The following is a 26,733-nucleotide window of genomic DNA, read 5'->3' as shown; positions in this document are numbered from 1 at the left end:
GTCTGTTTCAGCATATATGCACATTACATACAGATTTTAACAAGCCATTCTTGACAGGTGAAAGTTGACGCCCGTGGAAAGCTAAGGTTTGGTAATCCCACAGTGGGAGGAGAAAAGCACGTGTTGACATCCGTCCAGCACGATGTGTTGTGCATCCTTTAGGTTACTTTTACCCAGTGACACTTCCTACCCTTTCTTAGTATTGTCGCCTCATGATCCTGCTCTTGGGTTTTGTTCAGGTCTGTAAAGTTTCCTAAAAAGAAAAAAATTCAATGTTTATAAAATTGCATAAAAAATGAACTTGTTAACTAATCAATGCATCATGCACCGGCCCCCCCTAACTACTTTAGGTTGTTTTTGTGTTTACTTCCTTTTGTAAGTGTTTGCCTGTGCCCCGCCTACAGTGCCTGTGGAGAGCTCAAAGAACAACTTACCGGAGTCTTCCTCCATTGTGTGGGTCCCAGGGATCGAACCCGGGTCATCAAATGGCAGCAAGTGCCTTTATCAGCTGAGCCACCTTGCCATCCCCACTTTGAAAGTCAAGTTTGATCCCCTTCGCTGTGGGCGATCTCCCTTGCTCCAACTGCCACCTGCCACCATTCCCACCAAATGGAATGTGTAACGGATTCTGTAACAGTCAGTGTGGCTGACTGAGTCACCATGGACGCCCCCAGGCCTCCTGACTTCTAAGAGGCAGAGGGAGGCGGGCAGGTGGACAAGTCTGCTCGTGTGTAGATGCTGTTCTCGGTGGCAGAAGATTCGGAGGATCCCGTTAGGGGCAGCCCACATGAGGTATAGGAGTATATATAGTCACTTCCCTGAGTTCAGGGCTGCACTGGGGCTTCCTGCTTCCGCTCCTCCTGGACCTGGGGGACAGGCATGCTTGCAGCTTCCCAGGTTGCAGGCTGCTCAGATGACATGGAATATCCCACCCAGTTCCCAGTTTGGGCCACTTTGGCTGTCACCCTGGCAACCGCTCACCTGCTTCCCTGGGCTCTTACATGCCAGTCTTTACCATTGGAGGTGGGGTTTACCTCCCCAGCCAACAGACTCTTCCTTGTCTTCCGTGTGATAGCTTCTTCTGACTTCAGACTCTCATCTGGAGCTGAGCCTTGTTCTGTCTCCCGTATTTCGGAGCTTCTAGAAGCTCCACTTTCCCAGTATATTGGACGAGCAGTGCTTGGCACAGACTTATGTTAGTGTATGTCAGCTCTTAAAATTATGAGACTGCCCTGTCACCCCCACCTCTGACCTCCAACTCAAATGCTATTACTTCTGACACTCTGTAGCCTCAGGGAGCGATCTGAGCACATGGGAAGCAACCGATTCCAAATGCTGCACGTACTCACTGGCATCCAGGACATCGGGGCATCCAGCTGTTTGTTGGGTTTCCTCTAAAGCTGACCTCCCCAGTTGTCCCTACAGAAATAGCTGCTGACCCTTACCCCTAGCTTCAATCTGTGGCCACTGCTTACATATCTATCTCCACAACTACCTAAAATCTAGAGTCTGGAATAACACAAGCATGCCTTCAGTATCTTGGGGGCTAAGCTGCCCCGTGTCCTAGTGGCCTGAGCTCAGAGGCAGAGGCCTCGGGTTCCCTGGCAGGGACAGGAGGCTCCTGGGAGTAGAAGAGCTCTCTGGAAGCTAGCTGCTGTTATAGAGGGAATGCAGTGTGGTGGAGATGCCTATGGTGGTTGTGGGACCCACGCCAGCTCCCCCACCACTAATGAGAAATGCTTCCGCCACCCAAGTTTCCTTGGCTACCCTGGGCTCTGAGTTACTGCTGCGCAGGACAAACAGAAGAGGAGGGGGTGGGGTGTCAGCTGGCACAGAGCACACGAGCTTACTCACTTTCCCATGTGCCCCGCGACCTTCCCTGGGTTAGCTATTCACTGTGATGGGGACTAGTTTTGAAGTCTAGATGTTTGATGCTCACCTGCAAGTGAAATGGGTCCTGGGGCTGCCCTGTGAAACCCTTGACTTTGGGGTACGTTGCTTTAACGGTTGGATTGCCGATTTATGGTCCTTTCAGTATTGTGGGCATGCTTCCAAGTACTGACAACCAGAATAGGAGTTGAGGTAAAGATTGGCTGTGGTTTTGAATCCTTCCATGGTGGTAACACATCGCCTTGCCTGCAGTCACTCCTTAAAACAGAACAATGTCTAATATTTCCTATGTTGCTATTGTATAACAACTCACCTTGCCTACGCATAGATAACAACTGGTTTTAATGTGCAAACAACTCCTAAGGAGTGGCATCAACAATGTCAGTGAAACCTAGGTAGCACTGAAACGTCCCACCCGGTTCCGGGTACTTCCCTGCGATTCCAGGAGATTTCTCTCCCGTGTCATCTGAAAGGCTTTTCTGTCTAACATGCAGGGCTCCAGCAGTGACTTGGTGGTGCCACCGGCTCCCTTGAGACCTAGCTCCCGGCTTCTGATGGACTAAGCCTTAGCTTCGCAGGCCATGGGAGAACGGGAGAGCTTGGGTCACCAGGTGCCAGCTCCCGCCCCTGCTGCTCTTGGGCACTTTGTCTCCAGTATTCAGCAGTCGGCAGCGACAGCAGCCCCGCGCAGCCCAGCCCGGGACTTGGCAAGCCCATGCTAGCGCGCGCTCCTCCTCCCGCGGCCCAACCCAGCCCCGCGCGTCTCGGAGGTGCGAACCGGGGACATCAAGATTCGCCTGCAGTTGGGCGGCTGGTGGCGGTGCCCGCAGGACCCAGCCCGAAGCACCCAGTTAGAGGGAGCTCCTGGGAGTTGCTGTAGCGAGGAAGGGGCGGGAGGAGCCTTCTTTTGAAGCCGCGGAGCATAGGCCGGGGCTGGGAGGGAGCGGGAGATGCTGCGGCTGCTCGCAGGTGGGTGTGGGGGGGGGGGAGCGCGCGCGGCGATCTGCAACAGATGGGGAGACGCAGGGGGTCGCTGGGCCTGTGGGGCGGCTCCGCGCGCGGTGACTGAGACCCGCCCCTCTCCTTCCAGGACACTGATGATCCGCTTGCTCAGCGGCGTCATGTCATTCCCGCCTATGCCTCCGCCGCCTCCGCCGCCGCCCGCCCGGACCCCGGGGGGCCCCGCCGCGCGCCAGCTCTCCCGGAGGCCCTGTGCACCGCCCGTGCCCTCGCCGCCTGCCGCCGCCGCTGCCGCTGCCGCCGCCGCCGCCGCCGCCGGGGAGAAGAAGAAGAGGCCGCCCGAGATGCTGCTCTCCAGCTCCTGGCCCTCCACCACCCTGAAGAGGCCGCCGGGCCGCCGCGGCCCCGGCCTGGGTCCTGGCACCCCGCAGCCGCCGACCTCCGCACGCGTTCCGCCCCAGCCCTCTCCCGGCCGTGCGGGAACCTCTACCACGTGCTCCGCGCCCCGGCAGGTCGCCAGCAGCCACAGCCCAGCGGGAGCCACCGCCTCGGGGACTTCTGTGGGGGCGGGGGCCGGGCCAGACGACGCCACGCGCTTCTCCTTGAGCCTCACGCCCGAAGCCCTCCTGGTCATCCAGAGGCGCCACTTGGAGAAACAGTTGATGGCTCGGTCCCGCAGGCCCTTCCCCACGCCCTCGGCCGACCCTCGGCGCCCACTGGTCCCTTGTCCCCGGACCAGGACCTCGACCCTGCGGAGGGGCGGTCCCACCAGTGTCCCCGACGCGCCTCTGGCTGTGGCTGTCAGCAGCCGCTCTCCTAGTGCCTCGTTGATGCCAGGAGGTCTGCAGGCTACTATGCCCAGCTCGCGCCCCTCCAGCCTGCGCCCGGTGCTCAAGGTGTCGCTGCTCAATGAGAAGCACAAGTACGACGATGAGGAGTACGAGGAGGAGGTGGAGGTGGTGGACGAGGGCCTGGTGCGCAAATGCACCGAGTGGCTGCGTGGGGTGGAGTCGGCAGCCGCTGCGAGGAGCCGCACAGGGCCTCTGGACGCACTGCCTCACCTGAGCACACTGTGAGCCAGGTGAGCCTGGTGTGACCCACCACTGCCTCCTTCGCCCCTTGCCCACCTGGGCTCTTGTGAACTAGGTAGGCCAGCAAGGGACAGGACCACAGCCTGGAACTTTGCTCTGGTGCACTTAGTCACGGGTGACCCTCTAATGCCCACCGCCCACCTGTGCACTGTGCATCGTGAGCCAAGTAGGTCAGCGTGGGACACGGCAGACTTGCCTGACTCCAATGGCTGTCCTCTGCTCTTCCTGCCCCACCCCCCGTGGGGAGGAAGGACCTGTGAAATGCCTTCTAACCTCTCACCCTAAGGAGTGGTCCCAGTGGCCCTCTGCCCCAGGTGGTATCCCACCTCTTGGGGACTCTGCAAGCCTGTGACCACCGAGGGTGGGTGGTCTCCTTTTGTAGAGCCGGAATGTGGTGCTACATTTTATGATTTGTTTCCTTCCGAAATCAGAAAGAGGTTGGGTGTTGGAAAGCCTAGAAAGTCTGGTTAACTTGTAACTTGTGCGCCCTGTGAGTGAGCTCTTGTTGCCACAGGATGACCCTGGTGGATTTGTGCTCTGTCTGCCAGCCATGTGGTTAGCCACCCCACACCCCACACTTTCACACATATGCACACGAGAACACGTCCCTCCAGTGGGCACAGGCACACTCATGCCCAAAGCTACACATGCACGGCCCCGCTAGCAGTCATGTGTGCACGCACACATACACAATCACCCGCACATGCCTGCGTTAGTACATACATTGCTACTCTCACATATATGTGCGTTCACGTACATACACCAGTCTCACTCACGGTCACACACGTGTCCCCAGGAGCACAGAACTGTTTCCAAGAGCTGCATCCAGGAAGGAAAACAGGGGTTACGGTTGGCATTTGCTAAGAATGCAGCCTTTATTTGAGGGCACAGCAATGTCTCCCACACTGGCTAAGGAAAGGGTACCGGGGAGGGGAGGTGCATGTGTAAAAGCAAGGCAGGGCAAGTCTGCCCACTGTGGAAGTTAGTCGAGGGGAAAGGAGGAAGTACCTGTGGATGAGGGCAGCTGGCTTTCGTCACTGTGAAGACAGGCGACACAGGGGTCTGTAAACTGTAAATAGCGACTTTTTAAATTTTATTTATTATTTGAATGAAGGGTAAAACTACTGTCTCTTGGTAGCCATGCCCTCCCCACTAACTAGAGGGTGATTCTTTCTTATTTCTTCTGTGCCTGAGTGGATTTAACCCCAAGGATAAGAAGGAAGTGTTTGTTCTAATCAGATAAGGTTGGTGTGGGAGAGTGATGCAGTACCTCAGTTTGCTTGTCTGTTACTTATCTTATGCAAGTCAATAACTGGTTTAATGTTTTCGTTAGACTTTAATGTGTCAACTCCTAATTTTATTTTAAATCGAAGCCTTACATTTTTAAGAACCAACTACATATTTTCCTTGTAGAGATCTTTGCTCTCTCCGTCTCTCTGTCCCGTTTCTCTTTCCTTGGCACAAACTTTGTCTAACATGAAGCCTTCGATTAGAGGGAGCTACTCCAGCCACTAGATGAGTTTAAAAGCAAGCCACTTATTAATTCGTCTTTCCTGACCCGAGGTTGAAATCTGAGAAGTAGATTTTCATTGATTTTAAATGATTCATGCCAAAGGGGCAAAATAAGCAACCCTGGCATGAGCAGAAGGGCTCTTTCTCTAGGTAGGACAGTGGAGAGACTACTACCTCTGCACCCTAGCCTGGCACAGCGTGGCATCGTCTCATCGGCACCCAGGGCAAACAACAGTACTGCCCTCTGGAAGAAGTGGCCTCTAGGGAGAGCTTCCTCGTTCTCTGTCCATCTTCTGGTCTTCGTACTGCTCTGTCCACCCCTGTCTGTGTCTGCTCTGACTTCTTTCCTCACTGTCGCCTCCAGATGCCCCTCCCTGACTCCCTTTCTAACCGGCCTCAGTGCAATGCTAAGCACATTTTCCCTGGTTGGTTACTCATAGGGCCTTGTGCTCCTGGTCCTCCACTTTAGAGATGGGGGACTGTTTGTGTTGGACAGCCGATGACTCTCCCCGTAAGGAAAGGAAGGTCTGTGCTCACGGGGTCTCTTCATCATTGCTGATGTTCTGAGGACATTTCTATCACTGTGCTACGATTTCATGTTTAAATAAAAGAGGGATTGGATGTGTGTGCTGCTTCTTGGAGAATATAACTGATAACCGTCCACAAAGGAACCTGTGAACACTTGTTAGTCCTCTAAGATGGTTTCTTCATTGCCTGCCCTCCTTCGGCCCAGGGACTTCTGGGGTCACCAAAGGTCACTACTAGAAATTGCCTGGATTTCTAAGACTTTTAAGAACAAATGCTTTCTAAGCTATTGAACAATGACAAACTTGTGACAGATCGCAAATTCCCACAAGAGCTTATACACTCCTAAGGCCATTACACAGAACAAGAATGGTCTGCAGGCAGTGAACGTATATTCCAGGAAGGCTGTGAAGTCTGGACAGACACCTCCCCTGTACATTCAGCAAAACCTTTGCTTCTGCCTGTCTAACTTGTAGGCTTTCCCAGCTAGATGTAAGTGGTCCATTTGAGTAACGGCCAGGGTTGCTACCATATCGCACAGTAAGTGTGGTGTGATATTAATTCTTGAGTCCATGTGGGAAAGAATAGTGACAGTAATCGTAAGAGCCACCCCCTCTTTCTGTCTTACATGTACACGGGAGAGGTTGATATCCATCCTAGAGGATGTGTGGAATGAGAGAGACAATTGTGCACCAGGCCTGTGGTGTGTACCTGTGAGGTCCAGGGTCGGACTCGGTGTGACGACACTTAGGGGGTACCTGGCACTGTCACATGGGTTTTATAAACTAGCAATGGATGCTACAATATCAGGACCTTTAGTTTTCTGGTTTTCTCTGAAATGGTCCCGTTCAGCATACGGCGGTTGATCTGTGGGGTCCAAGCTTGTTAAGCCTACCATTTGGACCCTTTGCTTTTTGCATGAGAACTTTGTAGAATGTTGTTGAAAGAAAGTGGTGAAGTCAGTCTTCCATCAACGCAAGCAGCACACCGCACTGGCCTCCGTGCATAGGCTGCTGTGGCCGTGAGAAATCCATATGCTGGTTACTTAGTCCCTCCCTGTGACAAGGATCTGGCTCCGATAAAGGGTCTTAGAGAAGAACGAGTTCGTTTTAGCTCACAGTCTGAGGGGATGAGGTCCATTGTGGAGGGGAAGGCACATGTCAATCAAGAGAACAATGCAACCGGTCACACCCCATCTGACCTCAGGAAGCAGCGAGAGGTAAACACGGCCTGATTTATTATTATTATTATTATTATTATTATTATTATTATTATTATTATTATTACATTTTACTTCACCTGAAGTGCCAGCTTATGGGATAACACTGCCTGTGTTCCCGGCAGGTGGCCCTTCTCAGTTGAACCTCTCTGGAACCACCTTCACAGAGTGCCCAGAGGTGTCTCTTAGGTGTCTCCTAGGTGATTCCAAGTTGACAGCTAAACAGTCACAGCTCCACCCCTTAGCAACCTGACACCCAGACACACACTTCTAAAGGGAACATTCCACCCCTGCCCATAAAGGCTCATTCCATCTAGTAAAATACATATCGTGCAAAATCTCCATAGCATCTTCCAGTCCCTACTCAAAAGTCCAAAGTCTCTTCTGTGACTCAAGGTAAGTCTTAATTTTGAACCTCTAAAAAAGCCAGTAAAAAAAAAGACAATAAACAAGTTACATGCTTTGATATACAGTGGCACAGAATAAATCTTGTTATTCCAAATGGGAGGGACGGGAGCAAGACCAAAATCCAGGTGGGCAGATGCTGAGCCCTGCAACGACGTGCCTGGGATCTGGGCTCGGCTGCCTTGGGAAGTCCTTTCCTCCGGCTCTTCCCACCTGAACTCGGCCCCTCTCTTGCTCTGTCTCCACTCTGTGTGAAGCTTTCCATGGGCTTCTCCTATAACCCGGGGTCTCCACTGCAATTTAGAGTTCCTCCTCCCTGTGTTACTCAGTGGCTTCTCTGGGCCTCCCTTTAGAGACTCCAATCCTTTTGCACCTTGCCAAGTCTTGGCAGCTTTCTGGAACCTGGACACGAGCCTCTATGGTCCCGTAACTCTTGCGTTTTCCATATGGCAAAAAGGCTACCAAGTAGCTTCTGCTAATGTCTATTGCCAGCTAACAGGCTGTTATCTTCCTATCACAGCTGGAGTGGCCTCCATGCACCTTAGCAAATGACCTGGGGAAACATTTCCTTGGATAGATGTTTCTGAGTCGGGAAGACCTTCCAGCAATGACATCAGCTCAGCCTCTCTGTTTAAATAAGCTCGCATTTACACGGCTGGAGTCTACGGGAGTGAGGGCTTTGCCCTCGCTTTCCCTATGGTCCCAGTAGCTCTGGTTTTAATGTTTACTTTTATGTTTTATATAATATTTATTTTTATGTGTTTGCTGGCATATGCACCTGTACACTGTTTGTGTGCCTGGTGCCTGTGGAGGCTGGAAGAGGGCATTGGATTTTCTAGACCTGGAGTTACCGTTGTGAGCCATCATGTGAGTTCTGGGACTCGAACCTGGGTCGTCTGGAAGAGCAGCCAGTGCTCTTCTTAACCAGAGCTTCCAGTTTCTCGTCAGCACCTCTTTTGTCCATACCCTTCCTGTCGGCATCTTCAAGCTCACCCACTCTTTATTTTCCAAACAGCACATTTTATTAAATCTGCTGTCTCTCACCAGAGATCTAAGAGCGGTGAACAATAACCATTCCACAGCTTGAATGTTATTCTGTCTTAGGAGTCCCCTCCCCACTGAATAACTAAGTCCATTACTTTTTCTCACACCCCCTCTCCAGATAAGATTTCTCTATGTAGCTCTGGCTGTCCTGGAACTCACTTTGTAGACCAGGCTGGCTTTGAACTCCCAGCGCTGGGATTAAAGGCTGTACCATCCCTTGATGCCCAGCGTCATCACTTTCGAATTCAGCCTCACTCAATTTCTTTCAGGTTAAAGGAAAAATACAGCCAGATTCCCTGCCAGAATATAATGTAAATGTCTTCTAACATATTTGCAAATAATGTTCTTATTCTCCCCTGAGGCCTTAGAAACTGGGCCCACACAGTCTACATTTCTCTCAGTGCCCTGATCGCGCTGGGCCTCTCACCCAAATGGTTCATTAAACTCTGCCTACAGCAACTGAGGGCTTCTCCAGTCCTTGGCTTCAAACTTACCTTTCCCATTTTCTGTTCTGAAAAAGACAGCATCAGGAAGGGAGAATTTAAGATCACAGTTCAGGTCACAATCCTTGCGGCCATGACAGCAGAAAAGGCTTCAGCTGTGGTAGCAGGAATGTGAGTGGCTGGCCAGTCGGGAAGTGGCCGGTCAGTTGGGAAGTGGCCGGTCACGTCCCACCAGTCGGGAAGTGGCCGGTCACGTCCCACCAGTCGGGAAGTGACCGGTCACGTCCCATCATTCGGGAAATGGCTGGTCACATTGCATCAGTTGGGAAGCAAGAGATGGAAGCTGATTCCTGCTCACAGGATGGTGCCACCCACATCCAGGAAGGGTTTTCCCTCAGTTAATCCTCTCTGGAAGTGAGTCTCCTGTGTGTAGCCCACTCCAGCCAGTGACACATATTCCCAGACTTTAGGATGATATCCACAGATGACTTACCTTCATCAGGACAGCCCCCAGCAGGGCAGAACTCTCCAGCGAGTCCTTTGAATAGAATGTTATTTCTGCGGGATCCTGTTCCCTACAAACCTAAGGGCTTGGCCTGTGCGGAGAGGCTGTGGAGAGATTGTCCATAGCCATGGGGAGTTGATTAATCAACCCCTTACCAAAGCCGTTGCTCAGTGTCAGCCGTAGCCAAGTACAAAGACCGGGGAGCTCAGAGGACAAGGCTTCGCCATTGGGAAACATTCATACCCTTAAGCCCAAAGTTCAGGAGGCTGAACAGCAAGGTTTCTATGAGTTTGGGCTAGCCTGGGCAACAAAGTGAGATGCTGTCCAGGACCCTGTCTGACAGTCCCCTAAACTTACACTGACCTGCCTCCCTTCCTGATATGCCAATCCCACAGTCAGCAGAGGGTCCATGTGTGGCATCCCTGGGCATCCCCTGTTGGCCTTCTCCCACCCTATGTTGGAGTCCATCCACATGGAGTTAGATTTGGGTCTTGGTGAATCTTTCCACCCCAGGACCCAATACCAAGGGACAGGTCACCACAACCTCCTCATAACACAGCCAAGGGACAAGGCTCAATTTCTGAGCTATGACCTTTGCCCTCAATTTGCAGGCAATTCCTTGGCCCAACTAATAGCTCAGGGGAATGCTGTGGGTAAGGTGGCCAGTCAGTCCTGGCCTCCTTCTGCAACGTCCTGTCCCTTCTATAAAGCACATGCCCAGAGGGACGTTGAAGTCGTCCCACAAATGCACCCCCAACAAGCGCCCCACATGTCCTTGTCACCCCATCACTTTATAGCAGAGGGTCAGTCCCACCTGAATTCAGACAGTACAGCCGATGACGACTTCCTCATCTATTGTCACAAGAGAGCACAGTGACGGAGCCACTTAGCTATGATCACAAAGGCATGAGCCCCTTACTCTCAGGAACTGCTAACAGATACACCTGGGTGAAACCAGCCATCTGAGAAAAGACACACAATGCAGGAGGACCCTGGGCAACCATGGTGGAGGGAGCATCTCCAGGTGGACTGCACTCTGTAAGGGGCAGTGCCTGGGCCCCCACCTGGCTCATTGCTTGGTGCCTTCTAGTCAGCCACATAACCTCTCGCCGTGCCCGCTGCCTCCCAGCTATGGCGGTCAGGCCTGGCTGGCTCACAATAGGGTGATCCTTGCCATGCCCAGTCCTCTGGCACTGCCCCAGGCCGCGGACCTCGCTGACCACAGCATGCATGTGCAGCTCTGCGACAATGAAGCTAAAGAGTTCCGAGACAATCGCCCCTGTCTGAGTCCTCTTATGGAGCTGTCACACTCGGTAACAAAACACACCCGAGGCGCTGAAGGGACAGGGACTTCAGACAAAGAGCTTTGTCATCATGGCCACTCCTGTGTCAGCCTGGGGTCTGTGTAGAAGCAGCCAGAGCAGGTGTCATCTAAAGAGACCCCTAGATGTGGTCTCCTCACCCGAGTTCACACATACGAATGCTGGCTGCCACAGGAAGGTGGGCTCTGAGGACGACTGCACCCACCACACTGTTCTCAGATTTCCTGACCTGGAGGCTCCCAGGGAGTGTCTTCTCTGCAGGCAGCACCCTGTTGACCTTTTAGGGGTGTGTCTAGGCTGAGGCATCAGCAGCCTCTTAGCTACATCATGTTTCTGCCCCACAAATGATGGGAATCCTGTCGGATTTGAGAAAACAGCATCTAGCACATCCTAATGATGACGGGGGATGGGCTCTCACACCGTCGGGGAAGATACCTGCACGGGTGCCCAGGGGAGGCAGATGTCACCCTGTCTGTCACACTGTGTGAACCGCAAGACAACAGGCGGAAAGCCACTGTGCGGGCCAGTTTCCTGTCTGCTTGACACAAGCTAGAATCATCGGAGAGAAGGGAGCCTCTGAGAATTGAGAAAATGCCTCCGTGAGATTGGGCTAGAAGGCATTTTCTTAATTAGTGCTGGATATAGGAGGGCCCAGCCCACGGTGGGAGGAGCACCCCTCCAAGACCTCTGCATCAGCTCCGGTTCCAGGTTCCTGCCCAGTTTGAGTTCCTGTCCTGACTTCCTCTAATGATGAACAGCGATGTGGAAGTGTAAGCCAAGTAAACACTGTCATCCCCAGCTTGCTTTTTGGTCATGGTGTTTTATCTAAGCAATGGTAACCCTAAGAGGAGCTGGTACCAGGACAGTGGGGTGCTGCTGTGACAGACCTGGCCATGTTGTTTTGGGGAGGCCTGTGCAAGGACTTTGGGACTTTGGACTAGAAAAGCCATGGAGTGTTGAGAGCTCAGTGAGCTCTGCTCTGTAGGAGCCTGGAAGTGAGCGTGTTGTAAACACTGCGGATGATGGAGCCTGGAAGTGAGCATGTTGTAAACACTGCAGATGATGGAGCCTGGAAGATGAGCGTGTTGGAAACACTGCAGATGATGGAGCCTGGAAGATGAGCGTGTTGAAAACATTGCAGATGATGGAGCCTGGAAGATGAGCGTGTTGAAAACGCTGCAGATGATGGAGCCTGGAAGATGAGCGTGTTGAAAACGCTGCAGATGATGGAGCCTACACTATTCCAGGTGTGGAGGGTCACACCTGTGATCACAGCACTAGGCCAGGTGTGGAGGTGCAGGGCAGGAATCTGGAGGCAGGAGCTGATGCAGACAGAGACCATGGGGGGGGGTTGCTTACTGACTTGCTCCACCTGCTTTTAAAAAAAGATTTGTTTGTTTCTTTATGTATTTATTTGATGTATGTGAGTGCTCTATCTACATGTTTGACTATATACCAGAAAAGGGCATCAGATCCTACTATAGACGGTTATGAGCCACCATGTGGTTGCTGGTAATCAAACTCACAATCTCTGGAAGAGCAGCCAGTGCTCCTAACCACGGAGCCATCTCTCCAGCCTGTTCAGCCTGCTTTTTATAGAACCCAGGACCACCAGCCCAGAAATGGCCTCACCCAGAATGGGCTGGGCTTTCTCTCTTCCATCAACAACTAAGAAAATGCCCAACAGAATTGTCTATTTATAGTCTGATCTGTGGAGACATTTTCTCCACTGAGGTTCCCTCCTCTCAGGTGACTCTAGCTAGTGCCAAATGGACACAAAGCTAACCTGCACAGCAGCTTCTCCAGACCTGGTCACAAAGATTCTCAGTGGTATGTAGCAAGCCTCTGCAGGCAGTCTCTGTGCTCTGTGGTGAGTGGCTGGTGCTTTGAGGGCAGAGGGGAGGGATGGGGAGGAACTGGGTAGCAGCACAAGGTAACTGAAGGAGCAGTGGGGTTCACTGTTTTCCTACCTAGTGACTGTCAGTCAGGCTGGAGAGCTGGCTCCAGGAGCCCTTCAGGGCTTATGTGCCTGTGGAGGAGGCGGCAAATAGTAAACAATGTGGAAATGGTTTAAGATTAGATGACATGGGCAGTGGGGGGAGAAAAAGCAGATCAAGTTCCATTAGGGCCAGGGGAGGGCGGGGCAGGATTAAATAAGGAGCTCCAAGTATTGAGTCACTGCGAAGGTGACCGAGCAAAGATGTTTAACCAGTAACCAACCAAACACCAGGGGAGAGTGGCCAGGCAGAGGACAGGGGGTCAGAGGGCCTGAGCCACAAGCCAGGCTGTAAGAGAGCCTGGGAGGGAAGAGGAGGCAAATCAGAGTCCTGCAGGACCCCACCTGCTAGAAGACAAAGAAGAAAGTCAGGGGGTCACTTGTCCTTGCTGGGGTGTGCACCTTGTTAGGAGGCGGAGCCGAGGGTCAGGGTGTGACTCAGTGGTGAGCACCAACCCAGCACAGGTCTGCCCAGCAGAGTTGCTTGAGATGACCCTGGGGCCCTCACCAGGCAGCTGAGCGTGTGTGTGTGTGTGTGCTTTAATATTTATTTATTTTATATGCATGGATGTTTGCCTATGTGTATGCATGTACACCATGTGCATGCCTGGTACCTGGAGGGACACAAGGAGGCACTGGAACTGGAGTTTCAGGCAGTTGTGAGACACCCTACAGGGTCAACAAGTGCTTGGGTGAGCCGTCTCTTCAGCCCCCCCCCCCCCCCCCCACACACACATACAGGATTTCTCTGTATAGCCTGCCCTGGAACTCACTCTGTAGACCAGGCTGGCCTTGATCTCCCAGAGATTCGCCTGCCTCTTCCTCCCGAGTGAGTATGCCACCACAGCCCATTAAGGAGTGTTCTTAATGGCATGAACCAGCTCAAGTGTCTGGGGGATCCCGAGGGGCCATCTTCTCAGCACTTGGCTGGGGACAATGCTGGAGTGAGAAGAGGCTCTTCAGAGGCTGAGGGAGCTGGGATCATGGCAAGCACAGCTCACTGAAGACGTCCTGGAAGGGTAGGACCCAGGAACATGGCTGTGACACCTCTGCCTGCCACAGAGCTGAGCTCAAAAGTGGTTGCTTCCTCTGTGTTTCCAGATAGAAGAGTAGATACTGCATCACTCGTATTCCACAGTTAGTCTAACCAGGGGCGGAAGGATTGCTGGCGTGGGCAGTGTGGCGGCTTTCCGTGGTTCGCCTGGGTTGACTTAATGCAATGGATAGCCAGAGCCCAGTGCCAACACCTGGAGGCACTTAGGAGGAAAGATCCCCAAAAGAGCAAGAGATCTGTAGCCAGGACAACTCAAGTCTCTCTCCGGCCAGACAGCCTGTGCCACAGGCCCAGAGGGCGAGCAGGACTTGCGGAGTTTCCTGCACTCGTTACCAGGGCCACCTTGTTGTGACAACAGAGTGTCCTGGAGATCGTGGAAAGTCTGCCTGGACCTGACTGTGGAAACCTGAAAGGTCCCAGCCTGATTGGGTGGGCACAGCTGGTGCCCTGGAGGAGAGATTGTGGAGGGCGGTGGAGGAGGAAAGAGCTGGGCACACGCCTGCTCTCTCAGGGCACCTGGACACCAGCTGTGTGGACCCAGAAAGGACCTCTGGCCTGAGGACGGCAGGTGAGGGCAGATACAGTGTAGCCCTGACTTAGTGAGATATGAGTAGTTGGGTTCCTGATGGGAGAGGCATCTCTTGCAAAATTAAATCTAGCTGCTCATGGCAGATTACTGTTCCCCTCTAATTTTCATGAAGATTCGATTAAAGAAAAGTCAGGGGCTGGGGTTGTAGCCCCGTTGGCAGAGTAGCGTCCTTAACAGGCACGAAGTCCTTGATTTGATCCCGGGACAGCATAAACTCTGTGATGTTCCACACGTCCTCCCAGCACTGGGAAGGTGAGGCAGGAGAATCAGGAGTTTAAGGTCATTCTAGGCTATAAAACAAATTAGAGGGCAGCCTGGGCTATATAAAACTCTATCACAAATATTTTTATTACATTTCCTAAATACTCTTGGTAATTATGTGAACTCCCACCCCCACTATAATAACAATAAAGAGCAACAATGTCAAACCACTTCCCTTTCTTCCCACCAGTGTTCTTTGTGAGGCATTGATACCCACGCTCAGTCCTGACTGGTTAGAAACCAACCAACCAGGGCTTCAGGCCATGCACCTGGTTCTGAAAGAACAGCCAGGGCCACAGGCTGTGCTTCTGGCTCCGGGAGGACGGCCAGGGCTGCAGGTGGTGCACCTGGCTCCGGGAGGACGGCCAGGGCTGCAGGTGGTGCACCTGGCTGCAGGAGGACGGCCAGGGCTGCAGGTGGTGCACCTGGCTCCGGGAGGATGGTCAGGGCTGCAGGCAGTGCTCCTGGCTCCGGGAGGATGGACTGCAGGTGGTGCACCTTGCTCCGGGAGGACAGCCAGGGCTGCAGGCAGTGCTCCTGGCTCCGGGAGGACAGCGAAGGCCTGTCACCAGCTCCTCAGAGTCCTAGTCCATGTACTCTCTTCCTCTTCCTCCTCCTCCCCATCCTATCATGACGATGTTGGAGGAGAACTCTATGTTTGGAGTATAAGGGAGGGGTCAGAGAGTTCCAGGGAAAATTCAATTCCCAATAAATCCAAAGAAAGCTGCCTTCTGCCTTTCTCATAGCTGAAGTGTCCCTAAGCAGTGCTGAGAGTCCGGTAGCTGAGGCTCATGTGGGGTCTGCACAGGACCCACCCCTTCCTGTCCTAGATTGGGGGCCCTAGGACGACAGATCCTTCAACTATTGACTCAAGGAGGCTCTTTTCAATTCCATTGGCTAATGAGGCTGGTGGGATCTACAGGGAGAGAGTGACCCTAAGGTGTTGTGTTCATCTGGGAAGAACTTTGTAGCCAGGAGGCCTTGGGGATCAGAAACTAGAAGCCACAAGGCCATGGTTGAGGTGCTTGAGACCCGGGGCTGTTGTTTGAGAGTCCTCCCCTTTGCTTGTGAGTCTCTCTCTTCAGCCCACTTGACTTCGTTCCCTCCCCACAGCCACAGGCCTGTCTCCAGGCCTGCCCTGAGCTGAGTGCGTCCTCTGTCTTCATAGGTGTAGCGCCCCAGAACATGGCCACGGACCCCAACAAGGGCTTGGATCTGCCTCTCCTGAGCAGCCACCGAGCACAAATCCCTCACCAGCAGGTAATCGCTTTGGGGAGAGGCCACGGAGGATTTCAGAAACTTCATTAAGCTGGAAGGGACAGGTTACCCGGTGACTGAAGCTTGCATGGAGCACATTCTACATACATGTCGCTTTTGGTCATAGAGGTGAAATACGCACGTCAACGTCAAACAGCTAAAACTCATTACAGTTGAATATTTCACACACGTGTGTAAAATACCAAACCCAACTCCATGGCACCTACAAAGGTTCCAGCAAAACTGAGAAATCCAGTTCTGTTCTGGTCATGATCAGGGTGTGGCTGACCTGGAAGTGGCTTGGTGGCTCCCCTAGAGGAAAGCCCATGTGGCACCTGTCTCTCGGGTCTCTCATTCTTAGGGCTCTGTCCAGGGTTCCTATTTAGGTGACTGCTGAGCACCTGGGGCCCAGAACACCCATCATTGGGTCATGTGACCGCTTTCTCCCTCTGTTCTGGAGTATTCTTAGCTGAGAGTGCACAGACCCAGAGTCTGTGGCACCTGTGGCCCTGTGGAGAGGAGCTGTAACCTGAACTCAGTCCCGGCGAATCAGTCTTCACGGAGACACCCAAACTCGGGAAAGGGGCTTTGTGAGAAGACAGCTGATCCATCTTTAAGACCGGGGGGGGGTAAGCTCGGCCAGTTGCGTGTTTGGAGGCTTTTGGGGTTCTGTGAATCCTGGGTGGGGTGGAGTTGACATTTCCCTCTCATCCTAGTTTCTAGTAAAGTCCCAGAGGGGCGTGGCTTGGCTCCCTTGTCAGTCTGGTCCCTACATGGACACCCAGTAGGTGAGATGCTGAGGCCGCCTTGCCTAGGTGGTAGATATGCTACAGCTTGAGGGTGTGTGTATCATGTGTGGTTTGTATGTGTTCAGAGCATTCTCTGGAGGGGTGCTGCCTGCCACTGCCCCCACCCCAGGCCATGATGTGTGACGCTGGGAACAGGGTACAGAGAACAATGAGGATACAGGGACACAGAACACTCACATCACATTACAGTGCATCCTTGCAAGGGAGTCACCCTAGGAGCCCTAAAGTCCCCTCAGGGAAGAGCCTGTCTGTGCTATTCAAGAAGGGAATCTAAGAGGACTCGAGAGCAGGCTCAGCAGCTAAAAGCACTGGCCGCTCTTCCAGAGGCCCTGGGTTTGATCCCGTCGCCTACATGGTGGCTCACAGCCATCTATCACTCGTATTCCTCGTCTGGTCTCAGGTACCAGGCATGCAGGTCATATACAAACATGCGCGACAGACAAACACTCATACACAAAAAAATAATTAAGTTTAAGAAGAAGAGACCCAGGGAGGTGACAAAAGGGCAACTGGCATATGCTCACGGTTGCTGACGTCACTGAAGGAACCTCACCAAAAGGCACCCAGGAGAGCAGCCCACACTGGCTTTTGCAGCACCTTCCGTGGGGCAGGAGGGTCCGAGCCGAAGAGGCACAGTAGAACGCATATTCTCAGAGGCAGTGAAGGAGCAGATGGTGTCTGTCCAGGAAGATTGCTCTGTGATCTCCGTGTGGCCTCAAGGCTAACTGGACAGAAAGACAGCCTTGGTTTTCCCAGGCAGAGTAGGCAGGAGACTTTAATGGCAATCTAAACCCATAGCCTAACTGTGGACAGGTGGGAGGCTCAGACATTCCTCAGATTTGGGAAGTGTGTTGGTCTGGTTTTCCAGTCTGGTTCCAAGAGCCCCATAGTGCTTGGTCCCCATAGAGGCCACTATGTCAGCCACCTCATGGCTCCATGGTCACAGCACCAAGGTCGGACCATTGTTCCCAGCAGACGCTGCTCTTGTCCTTCCTTACCAGGGAAAACCAGCACCAGGGTCCCAGTCTCCAGGGCTGTTGTGACTGGCCGACTTGTTGACACGTTTCTGCAAAGGGAGGGAGGACTGAAGACAGAAATAGACAGGAGACAGAAGATAGGGGCTTCCAGTGAATATGGTAGATGGTCACAGCCTCAAGTTCATTATTCATCGTTTTTATATACACCAATCAAAAGGGGAGGACAAAAGACTTCCCTCCCATGACATGAGGAACGAACAAGTGTAATTACCTCCTTATATCTTAAAACACCTTGGTAACCACACCCTAAGTCAAGCATCGTTGTCTGGTCTTCGAGTAGCAAGACATCCAGTAGTCACACCTCTGCCCAAACATCCTGTTACTGGTTCTCCAAGAGGTCAAGGACCAGAGAGAACTAGGCTGAGGTGTGAAAGGAGCCCAGAGCAAATCTGATTCCTATACCAGAGATCCATGGGTATTGATGCTGTCACTTGTGTTTGTTTTATTTCTGTTGTGTTTTCAATTTTTTACTTATTTCTGTGTGTGTGTGTGTGTGTGTGTGTGTGTGATCACGAGCCTAGGGGTCCTAGACAATCCCTGCACCCCGTCAAATGGAACACGTTCTGTGTCTTTATGACCTGCCTGTCAAATTTACCATCTTCACTGCCATTGCCCCACTGCCCCATTTTAGCTCTATTTTCCTTCCTGATAAATTTATTCAGCAAACTGTGTTCTTTCCAGTGCCGACCACGGGAAGCAACCCAGGCTATGCCAGTTCCACCGTTTGTCTATACATAGTAGTGATAACCTCGGGATAAAACTTAAAGCAAAAAATACACACCAGTCAATTAGAAGGCTATTCTAATTGAAGGCTGGTGGGTGTGGAGAAATGGCCAGGGTCATGCAAATCCCACACTGTACCACTGTGCACTGGGGATGGGTTGAAGATGATAAAGGCTAAGGTAAAGGATGGTGGTGGATCTGGAGAGGAGGGGTGGTTTTGAAACTACCCCCTGGGCAGCATGCATAAGCACTGGAGGACTGGTCAGGCTGGTGGTAGTGCACCTGTTTAACCCCAGCTCTCAGGAGGCAGAGGCAGGCGGAGCTCTGAGTTTGAGGCCAGCCTGGTCTACAGAGTAAGTTCCAGGACATCCAGAGCTACACAGTGAACCTTGTCTCAGGAAAACAGACAAGCAGCCCTGGAGACAGGTGCCTGGAGGGGAGGGATAAAAGGGTCAGATGGCCATCAATTTCCGTCGTGGTGAGGGGGGGGGCATTTGGGAAAGATCCTGAGTTCAGGCTTGATTGGACTTTGGGAGGGGACAGAACCCTCCCACCCCCAGTGCTTATAAGTCTGAGTGAGATGGTATTCAGGGATTGACGTGGGTGTGGAATTGTGAGCACCCTGGAGAACAGAAGAGAAGGAGCACCAAGACCCAAGGGAGAGTGGAGAGGGAGCTAGGGTTGGTAAAGCCTGAGATAACTTGCAGGAAGTAGGCTGAGAATGACACAGAGGAAGAGACAGAAAAGGCGGGACTCACTGAGGCAGGAGGATTAGCCCTGTATGAGCAAAGATGACATAAAACGAAAGGGAGGAAGTGATGCCCCAGTGTGGCACAAGAGAGCTGGTGGGCTTGGCATGCTGTGCCAACCGTGATGGCAGGAGCTGGTCCCGTGGGCCGTTTGGTAGAAACCAGAGCACAGTGGGGCTCAGAGAGAATGGGAGATACCGAGAAAATGAGGAAGAGGGCAGTTGACAGTGGTGTGGAGCCTGCAGAAGCAAAGAGGGACTTTTGTTGATTTTAATAGTCTTTCTAGACTGCCACATCATACAAAATATTGTGCACCCCAGGCCTGGAGTGTGACACATTTTAACAGCGGTGAGCACACCTCCACCCCCCATCTCCAGCCCCTCTAGGTCCCTTCCTGCTTCTTTTAGTCTCACCCTGGAGCAACCTCCACGTGGCTCTTTTCTCACTGTAGATTAATTCGCATTGTCTCACATTCTCTCTATGAAAAACCCTCCCATCTGGATGTCCTGTTACCTTGGTCTCAGAGAGCTGATGTCATCAGAGCGTGTGGTGTCCGGCTTCATCTCTGAGTAGTCTGTGTGGATGGAAGGTTCAGTTCCATCCAGTCCCTCAGAGCTGAGGTTTGGTTGTCAGGTCACACCATGACAGATGTGTGGATTGTTTCCAGTCAGGTCTGTTCAAATGGAGTGAGTGTGCTCACTGGTCCAGGCTCTGTGCACGTGGAATACCGCTTGGACAATTCCCTTGAGTGAAAGAGGGATCTCACCATAAGCCAACTATTAAGGAGACTGTGGTGTGGTCACATGGATGAGTGTTCACACCCATAGCATTTCTGCTAGCAAGACACTAGTGCCACAGTTTGGTCTTTGCTGTTTCTTTTTAAGATGGGGTCTCACTATGAAGCCTAGCTGCCTGGAACTTATTATTTAGTGCAAGCTGCCCTTGAACACACAAAGATCTGCCTGCCTGTTTCCTGGGCGATGGGATTAAAGGCATGTGCCATCACACTCAGCAGTCTTAGCTCTGTGTGTGTGTGTGTGTGTGTGTGTGTGTGTGTGTGGCTTCCCTGCGGGTATGTGCACCATGTGCATGCAATGCATTTAGAGACCAGAAGAGGGAGCCTGAATCCCTGAAACTGGAGTAGCAGCCATATAGGTGCTGAAATTGAATGTAGGTCCTTTGTAAGAGCAGCAGGCGCACTCCACTGCCGAATCCCATTCTTCCAGCCCAGTTTTAGCTCTTCTTAAAGGTCTGTGGCAGAATCTTGCTGTTATTTTCCTTTTCAGTTTATGAATACAATTTGCTGGCTACCATTTTTATTTAACAACCCTTTATCTTCTCAATAACAGCTTATTTTGCCGTGTGTGTGTGTGTGTGTGTGTGTGTGTGTGTGTATGCACGCATGCCTGTGTGTCGTCATGTATATATGGGTATATGTGGCTGTCAGATGACAGTTTCCAACACTGCTCATTCAACTTGTTTTTGCTGTTATTTTGAAAGTCCGCTTCTCATTGGCCTGATGCTTGCTGAGGAGGCCAGGTTGGCTGAGCACTGCTGTTCTGGGATCTGCCTATCCCTGCCTTCCCACTTGTGGGATTATAGTCCATACCACTGCATCCAGTCATTGTAATGAGGGTTCTGGGGCTCAAACTCAGGTCCTGGCGCTTATGCTGCGAGCCCTTTGCCCTCCCGCCCCTAACTGTACCACTTTAAAGCTGTTTTCCTATTGCTAGTCTGACTCCTTTAGTGAAGAGTCCTTGGCCTCCAGGGAAGGTGATGGAGACCCATAGAAGGTGGTCCCGCTTTCTGGCAGTCACATACTGATAAGAGGACCCTAGACAAGGAAAACCCACTGTGAGCTGGCAGAGCAGACACTCGGTGAGTTCCACGCAGAAGCCTTGAACTTATCCCAGAGGAAGACACCTGCAAGCTAGGAGACGCTTTTCCAGTGAGCTCTACACAGACAGAGAGTGCAAAAGCTGGACCCCAAACGCTGTGGAATTAGCTCAGAAGCCGTAAACTTCACTTAGAAACCCTTCTCTTGCACAGGAGAACTGGACTAGGCCTTGAGGGCAAGTGTCTGGGTGACTACATTCTCTGTAATTTTAGCTCATGTGGAATTTGTTGTTGTTGTTGTTTGTTTTCCAAGATAGGGTTTCTCTGTTTCTGCCCTGGCTGTCCTGGAACTCACTCTGTAGACCATACTGGCCTCAAATTCAGAGGTCTGCCTGCCTCTGCCTCCTGAGTGCTGGGAACAAAGGTGTGTGCCACCAACACCTGACTTAGCTCAGATTTTTTAAAAGGCCCAGATTCACCCAGATAGCGCCAACCTGGCGTCAGCCCATCAGCCCGCACTCTCTTCACGTCCTGACTCCTCCTCCCTCTCGAAGCTTCTTGGTAGGATTTTCCCGAGCCCTGGATGCTCCTACTTTTATCATTCTCCCATTCAGACACATGCACGGGGCAGTTCACTTCTCCAGCCTCCTCCCTTGTAGGGACCTGCTGCTCTGCCTCAGTACACTTCTGCTGGATCTTCTACTACACTTGCTCGTCGAGCTGGCCTTGAACTCACAGAGACTTGCCTGCTCTGCCGCCCAAGTTTTGGGGTTAAAAGCCACCACACCCAGCAGTCTTAGGTATTCTTTTTTTTTATGTGTATCAGTATTTTCCCTGCATGTATGCGTGCCGTTCAGCGCACATCATGAGGTGACCACCCTGGGTCAGTGTGACTTGGGCAGCCATCGTATTTCCAGGGCTCCAGTTCCTTGTGTTCAGCCCACCCGAGCCGAGAAACAAGCTGCCACACTCAAAGACCCTGCAACAGAAGGGTTCAGTATTCAGTGGGAAGAAGTGTAATGGACGCAGCACCCACGCACGGGCCTGGCGCCTGGCGCAGCGCGGCTGCGGCCCTTGCTTTCCTTAGACATTTTCATTTGCTGCTTTTGCTTTAAGAGCCTGAGTTTCTCTCCGCGGCGACTGGACGCATCAGCATGCGCGTTCGCCACGGAGATGAAGCACGAAGCACGGAATGGATGAAAGCCAGAACCGGCTCCGAAAGCCAGACCCTTTGGCTGTGCTACTGTCCCCAGCTGAATCCGGGGTGCTGGGTGGCCTTTGTTCTCTTTGCTGCCCTTAAGTCAAAGAAGAGCGGTCCTCTTCCTTTGTCTCATTTCCCCATCACTGCGTCGCCGGGTCTGGTTTGAATCTACTGCTGGGCCCTGATCCAAGTTCCTGCTGTCCCCGAGGAAGCAGGATTGTGTCTGCCTTGCCTCCTCCTGGGTCTCTGGACCAGTCTCTTTGATACAAGGGGAAAGAAAACCTACAGGTCGCTAGGCCCTTGTAGCCCTGCCCGGATCCTTTCTGCCCTGTGGAGGCGGTGGTGACAACTGAATGTTTGCAGGGGCCCTGCCTGGCAGCCAGTTTTCACAGCCAAAGGAAGAGGCATGATGAGATACTAGTGACAGGGCCATGGCAGGGAAGATGTTGCTATGGCAACACAGCAGCAGGCCTCTCCTGGGATGCTGCATCCTAGCACAGCACACCACAGATGACGTTGATGCCGTTGATACCGCGTTGGCCTCTGCAGGGCTGGCACTTCCCCTCCTGCTCAGGGTCGCCAGAGACAGTGGATTCAAGAGAAAATGGGGCCAGACGTCTGGGGCCTGCTCCTTCCTTGGTATGGCTGTCCCCTCATCAGCTCACCCTCATGGAGTCACCTGACACAGTCTCTGCTCAGCCGTGCAGGCTCTTTCTGCTCCCCGCCCCTGTGCTCGCTTTATTTCCAAAGCTAATTAACACCAGGCTACACTAATGCACTGTGAAGTCGGGGGCCCCCACCACCTGCTCTTCCACGCTTCCACTTATCTTCCTGGTTTTCCTCCTTTCCCCCTAGCAGGATGCCCACCGGATCTTGTCGGTGACCACCCAACCCCCAGGACAAAATGTATGTACATGGTGATCCTGTGTGTGTGTGTGTGAGAGAGAGAGAGGGGGGGGCCTCTTCATGTTCCTGTGCCTGACGAGGGATGGCTCAGCCCCTCTCCCCTCCTTCCCAACCCCAAAGGCGAGGGGGGTGCTAGCTGGTGTCATGCTTCTAGGAGCACCAAGATGAGGCAGGTTTGATGTCCTTCCTCCAGTCCTACAGCTACAGGCTCACAAGCTGCTTGCCTTCCTCAGTGTTGAGCCAACACCCCAAGGAGGAGCATTTTGTAGATCTTAATAACACTGAAAAGAGAACAACCAAGCTCCAGTTGGCTAACACAGATCCATGACATCCTCTCTCCCTCCCTTCCCGTCAAGGTCCAACATTCCAGGGCAGGGGCGTGGGGGTTAGAAATGTTAGGCAGGAAAACAAAACAAAACAGAGACACAAAAGAAATAGACAGATGTTGGGAGCTGCAGATCCCTGGCCCCTTGACTTTCTTTGCCTGCAGCTGCTCTGAGAACGGGACCCTGATGGCGGGCTGAGGAGACCTACAGCTGAAAGATCCCGAGAGCTGGGCGTGACTAAGGATCCCTATATAAGCTTCCCCTGAGCACAATAAACTGGGCCTTGGTGTTCTTGTATCAAGGATGACCCGTGTCCGCGTCTCTGTCTCTCTGTCTGTCTCTGTCCATGTGTTTTTAAGTCGCAAGCCTGGTTCCTGGCTCGTGTACTGCCTTGTAGCAGCACGGGTGCTACAGGACAGTAACAGGACCTTTCGGAGTTTGCAGACAGAGCCACAGGGTAGCTTTAAGAGGGGCTCCAGTCAACACTGAAGGAAGCCTCGAGTTCATTTTTCCACTGTCCTTTTATACTCCAACCAGAAGGGGAGGGCCAAAGATGTCTTTACCAATGATACAAGAACAAGCAAGCGTGACTTCCTCCCAACATCACAAAGACACCTGGTAACCACTCTAAGTAAGGACTCCTGCCTTACAGCCCTGAAGAGCCACACCTTTGATGGAGGCATCTTTTTGTTTAGGCAAATCTTCCTGTTAGCCACGCCCTAGGTCAAGCATCCTGTTGTGTTAGCCTTGGCGCAACGGATGAGCTAGAACCCTCTGACCTTTAGTCAGGATAAAAGTGGAATCACTCCCGTGGGTCACCACACACACACATACTCCGCCCGCTCCTCCTTTTCTCTCCTCACCTCTTTGTTAGAGGAGAAATGGGTGCTCAGAAATGGGCTCGTGCCTGCAAAGCAGGGGCTCTACCACAGCCTGGCGTGAAGTCTTGGAAGAGATTAAGGATAAAGAGTGTGGGGAAAGAATTCGGACTTAATTACTTCTGACTTTTAAGTTAAATCCTGTTTGAGGCCAGGACACTAAGTCAACTCTTGAGTCCCACTAAGACATCAGACTTTATCGCCAGGATTGAGAGAGAGCTGCGTACAGCAGTGCACACTCAGAATCCTGGCATTCAGGTCAGGGGGCTTGTTTAAGTTCAAGGACGACATAGTAAACAAACAAACAAAGGACAAAGATTCAGGGGTGACCAAAACGAATCAAGAAGTTCACATAAAAGTTAGAGAAAGTTAAAGAAACTACACTCTAGAGAGAATCACAAAATTTGATTTTGAGTTTGACTGTGAACTTGCCCACTATGTTTAATTGTGTGTATACGTGTAACTCTGTGTGTGGTATATTCATGTGCACGCAGACAGAGGTCAGAAGGTATTGCATAACTCTGGAGCTGGAGTTACTGGTGGTTGTCAGCTGCCCATCATGGGTGCTGGGCCCTCTGAATGAGCACACACGCTCTTACCTCTGAGCAGCTCCTACTATCCAGCTCCTACTGCAGCTTGTTCATCAGAGAACATCCTGAAAGGTCATGTGATATAGGGGTCATGTGATATAGGTGGTTGTGGGGGAAAAGAAGGAGAGGTAAGGGTGAAATCATAAAGACTGCCCTGTGATAGCTGTCTGTGATGGTTGCTGGTCTCCTACAGAAGCCCCAGCTCAGAGTTCTCTGCCTCCATCGCCAGTGTCTTTGACAAACCACCTGCCAGGACTTCCTTCCACCATCAGGCACCCCTTAGTCCCGTTGCTGGGCTACAAAAATCAGAGCATCGCTTGCTGCTAGGACCACAAAGCCACGAAACAGAAGGAGCATGCTTAGAAGGAGGGGGCTGGGCTGGAGGCATCAGCCAGAGCCAGGCAGCTTCTGTTGCTGTTGTGCTTAGAAAAGCAATTCCCTTTCCAGCGGCATTCGGGAGGCTCGGAGTTGTCTTGCCCACTTCCTCACCTTCTTTAACAGCTCCTGTTGTGTGCCCACCGTGTGAGCCAGCACGGGAAGATGGCCAGTTTGCAGCACCAAGGAGCTGCTGTTCCCATGTTCCTAACTGCTTCCAGAATTGCTCCTGCATCGTTTTCTCTGGGGGCACATGTAGGCACGGGCAAGCTAAGTGTCCAGCATGCTACAGTATAAAACAATGTCTAGCTGTATGAAAAGAAGTTCTAATCCAAAATTTAATACGAATTCTTTTGTGACTCAGGGCGTCCCAGATCTTGAGAGACCATTCAAAAAAGCCAAAGGAAAGAAAAGCAGAGACAATCGAGCCCAAATGGAGGACATAGGGAAGGCAGCGCAGCAGATCTTGCCGGAACAGGTAACCACCGTTTGTGTTATTGTGAACAAAGAGAGTCAGTGTCGTCATTGATCTTCCTCTATTTAATGTCTCGGTTCATATTCCGGCTGCGTAACCACGAGCAGCAGGACAGAGCGCTGTGCGATCGGAGCACCAGCGAGGAGCTCTAGAGGATTAGAACTGCGAGAACATAAAACTATAACAAAGTTTTGTTTTGTTTTAAGTCACGCCCATTCCGTCATCCAGGGTCGCATGGTGAATTAAAATGCACCCAACGGAATTATATGGCAAGTACGTGAACAAAGGCTCCTTGTTCTACGGCGCCCTCTGGTGGAGCACAGAGGAAGCAGAGTATCTGAAGGGAGAGAAAACACTTGACTCCAACCAGGACCCAAGAGCTTCCCTCACCTCCACTCCAGCAACCTTGACACCAAGGAAAAAACGACGAAAATCTTCCTGTGTCCTGTGAATCCACCCTCGAGTTTCAAAATCCAGAAACTTGGGATCTGGAGGAGAGAGATTTTGTCTCCCTCAGGTGCACACCTGTTGTAATTGGAAGCGGCGGGGCTGCGTCCCCAACACCCCGGCCGCTTGGCTAGCTCATGCCCGAAATAACAACACACAAACTGTATTCATTTAAAGAACTGCTTGGCCCATGAACTCTAGCCCTTACAGACTAATTCTCGCACCTGGTCTAGCCCATTTCTAATGATGTGTGTAAGCACCCCAAGGTGCGCTTACCGGAAAGATTCTAGCCTAAGTCCATCGTGGGT

At 52.1% G+C, this 26,733-nt stretch overlaps 2 protein-coding genes across 5 annotated transcripts in view; both read left to right on the top strand.

Annotated features, from left to right (window-relative positions):
* The first annotated feature begins 2,332 nt into the window (after positions 1–2,332).
* Positions 2,333–6,068, top strand: Prr18 (proline rich 18). Of its 2 annotated transcripts, none has more exons than XM_050135635.1 (2): positions 2,333–2,660; positions 2,981–6,068. In XM_050135635.1, the coding sequence occupies exon 2, from the start codon at positions 2,988–2,990 to the stop codon at positions 3,924–3,926; it is 939 nt and encodes a 312-aa protein (XP_049991592.1). In that variant the 5' UTR covers positions 2,333–2,660; positions 2,981–2,987; the 3' UTR covers positions 3,927–6,068. The 2 variants fall into 2 exon arrangements, with proteins under 2 accessions (XP_049991592.1, XP_049991593.1); XM_050135636.1 differs by lacking the exon at positions 2,333–2,660 and adding an exon at positions 2,684–2,859.
* Positions 6,069–7,513: 1,445 nt separating this feature from the next.
* LOC126497776 (uncharacterized) overlaps positions 7,514–26,733 on the top strand; it is a 74,148-nt gene continuing 54,928 nt past the window's right edge. Inside the window, exons 1-3 of one of the 3 annotated variants that reach the window (XM_050135951.1) lie at positions 7,514–7,593; positions 15,985–16,076; positions 25,868–25,981. In XM_050135951.1, the coding sequence (XP_049991908.1) occupies positions 16,002–16,076; positions 25,868–25,981 (189 nt within the window). In that variant the 5' untranslated portion in view covers positions 7,514–7,593; positions 15,985–16,001. Of the gene's footprint in view, positions 7,594–14,358; positions 14,535–15,984; positions 16,077–25,867; positions 25,982–26,733 lie in introns of those variants that run through there. The other 2 variants (XM_050135950.1, XM_050135952.1) reach the window with 2 other exon arrangements.

Source organism: Alexandromys fortis, unplaced genomic scaffold (genome assembly GCF_014885135.2).
Source record: "Alexandromys fortis isolate MF-2015 unplaced genomic scaffold, M_Fortis_MF-2015_v1.1 scaffold_23, whole genome shotgun sequence".
Classification (NCBI taxonomy): Eukaryota; Metazoa; Chordata; class Mammalia; order Rodentia; family Cricetidae; genus Alexandromys; species Alexandromys fortis.
This window is presented reverse-complemented; position numbering and strand designations above follow the sequence as displayed.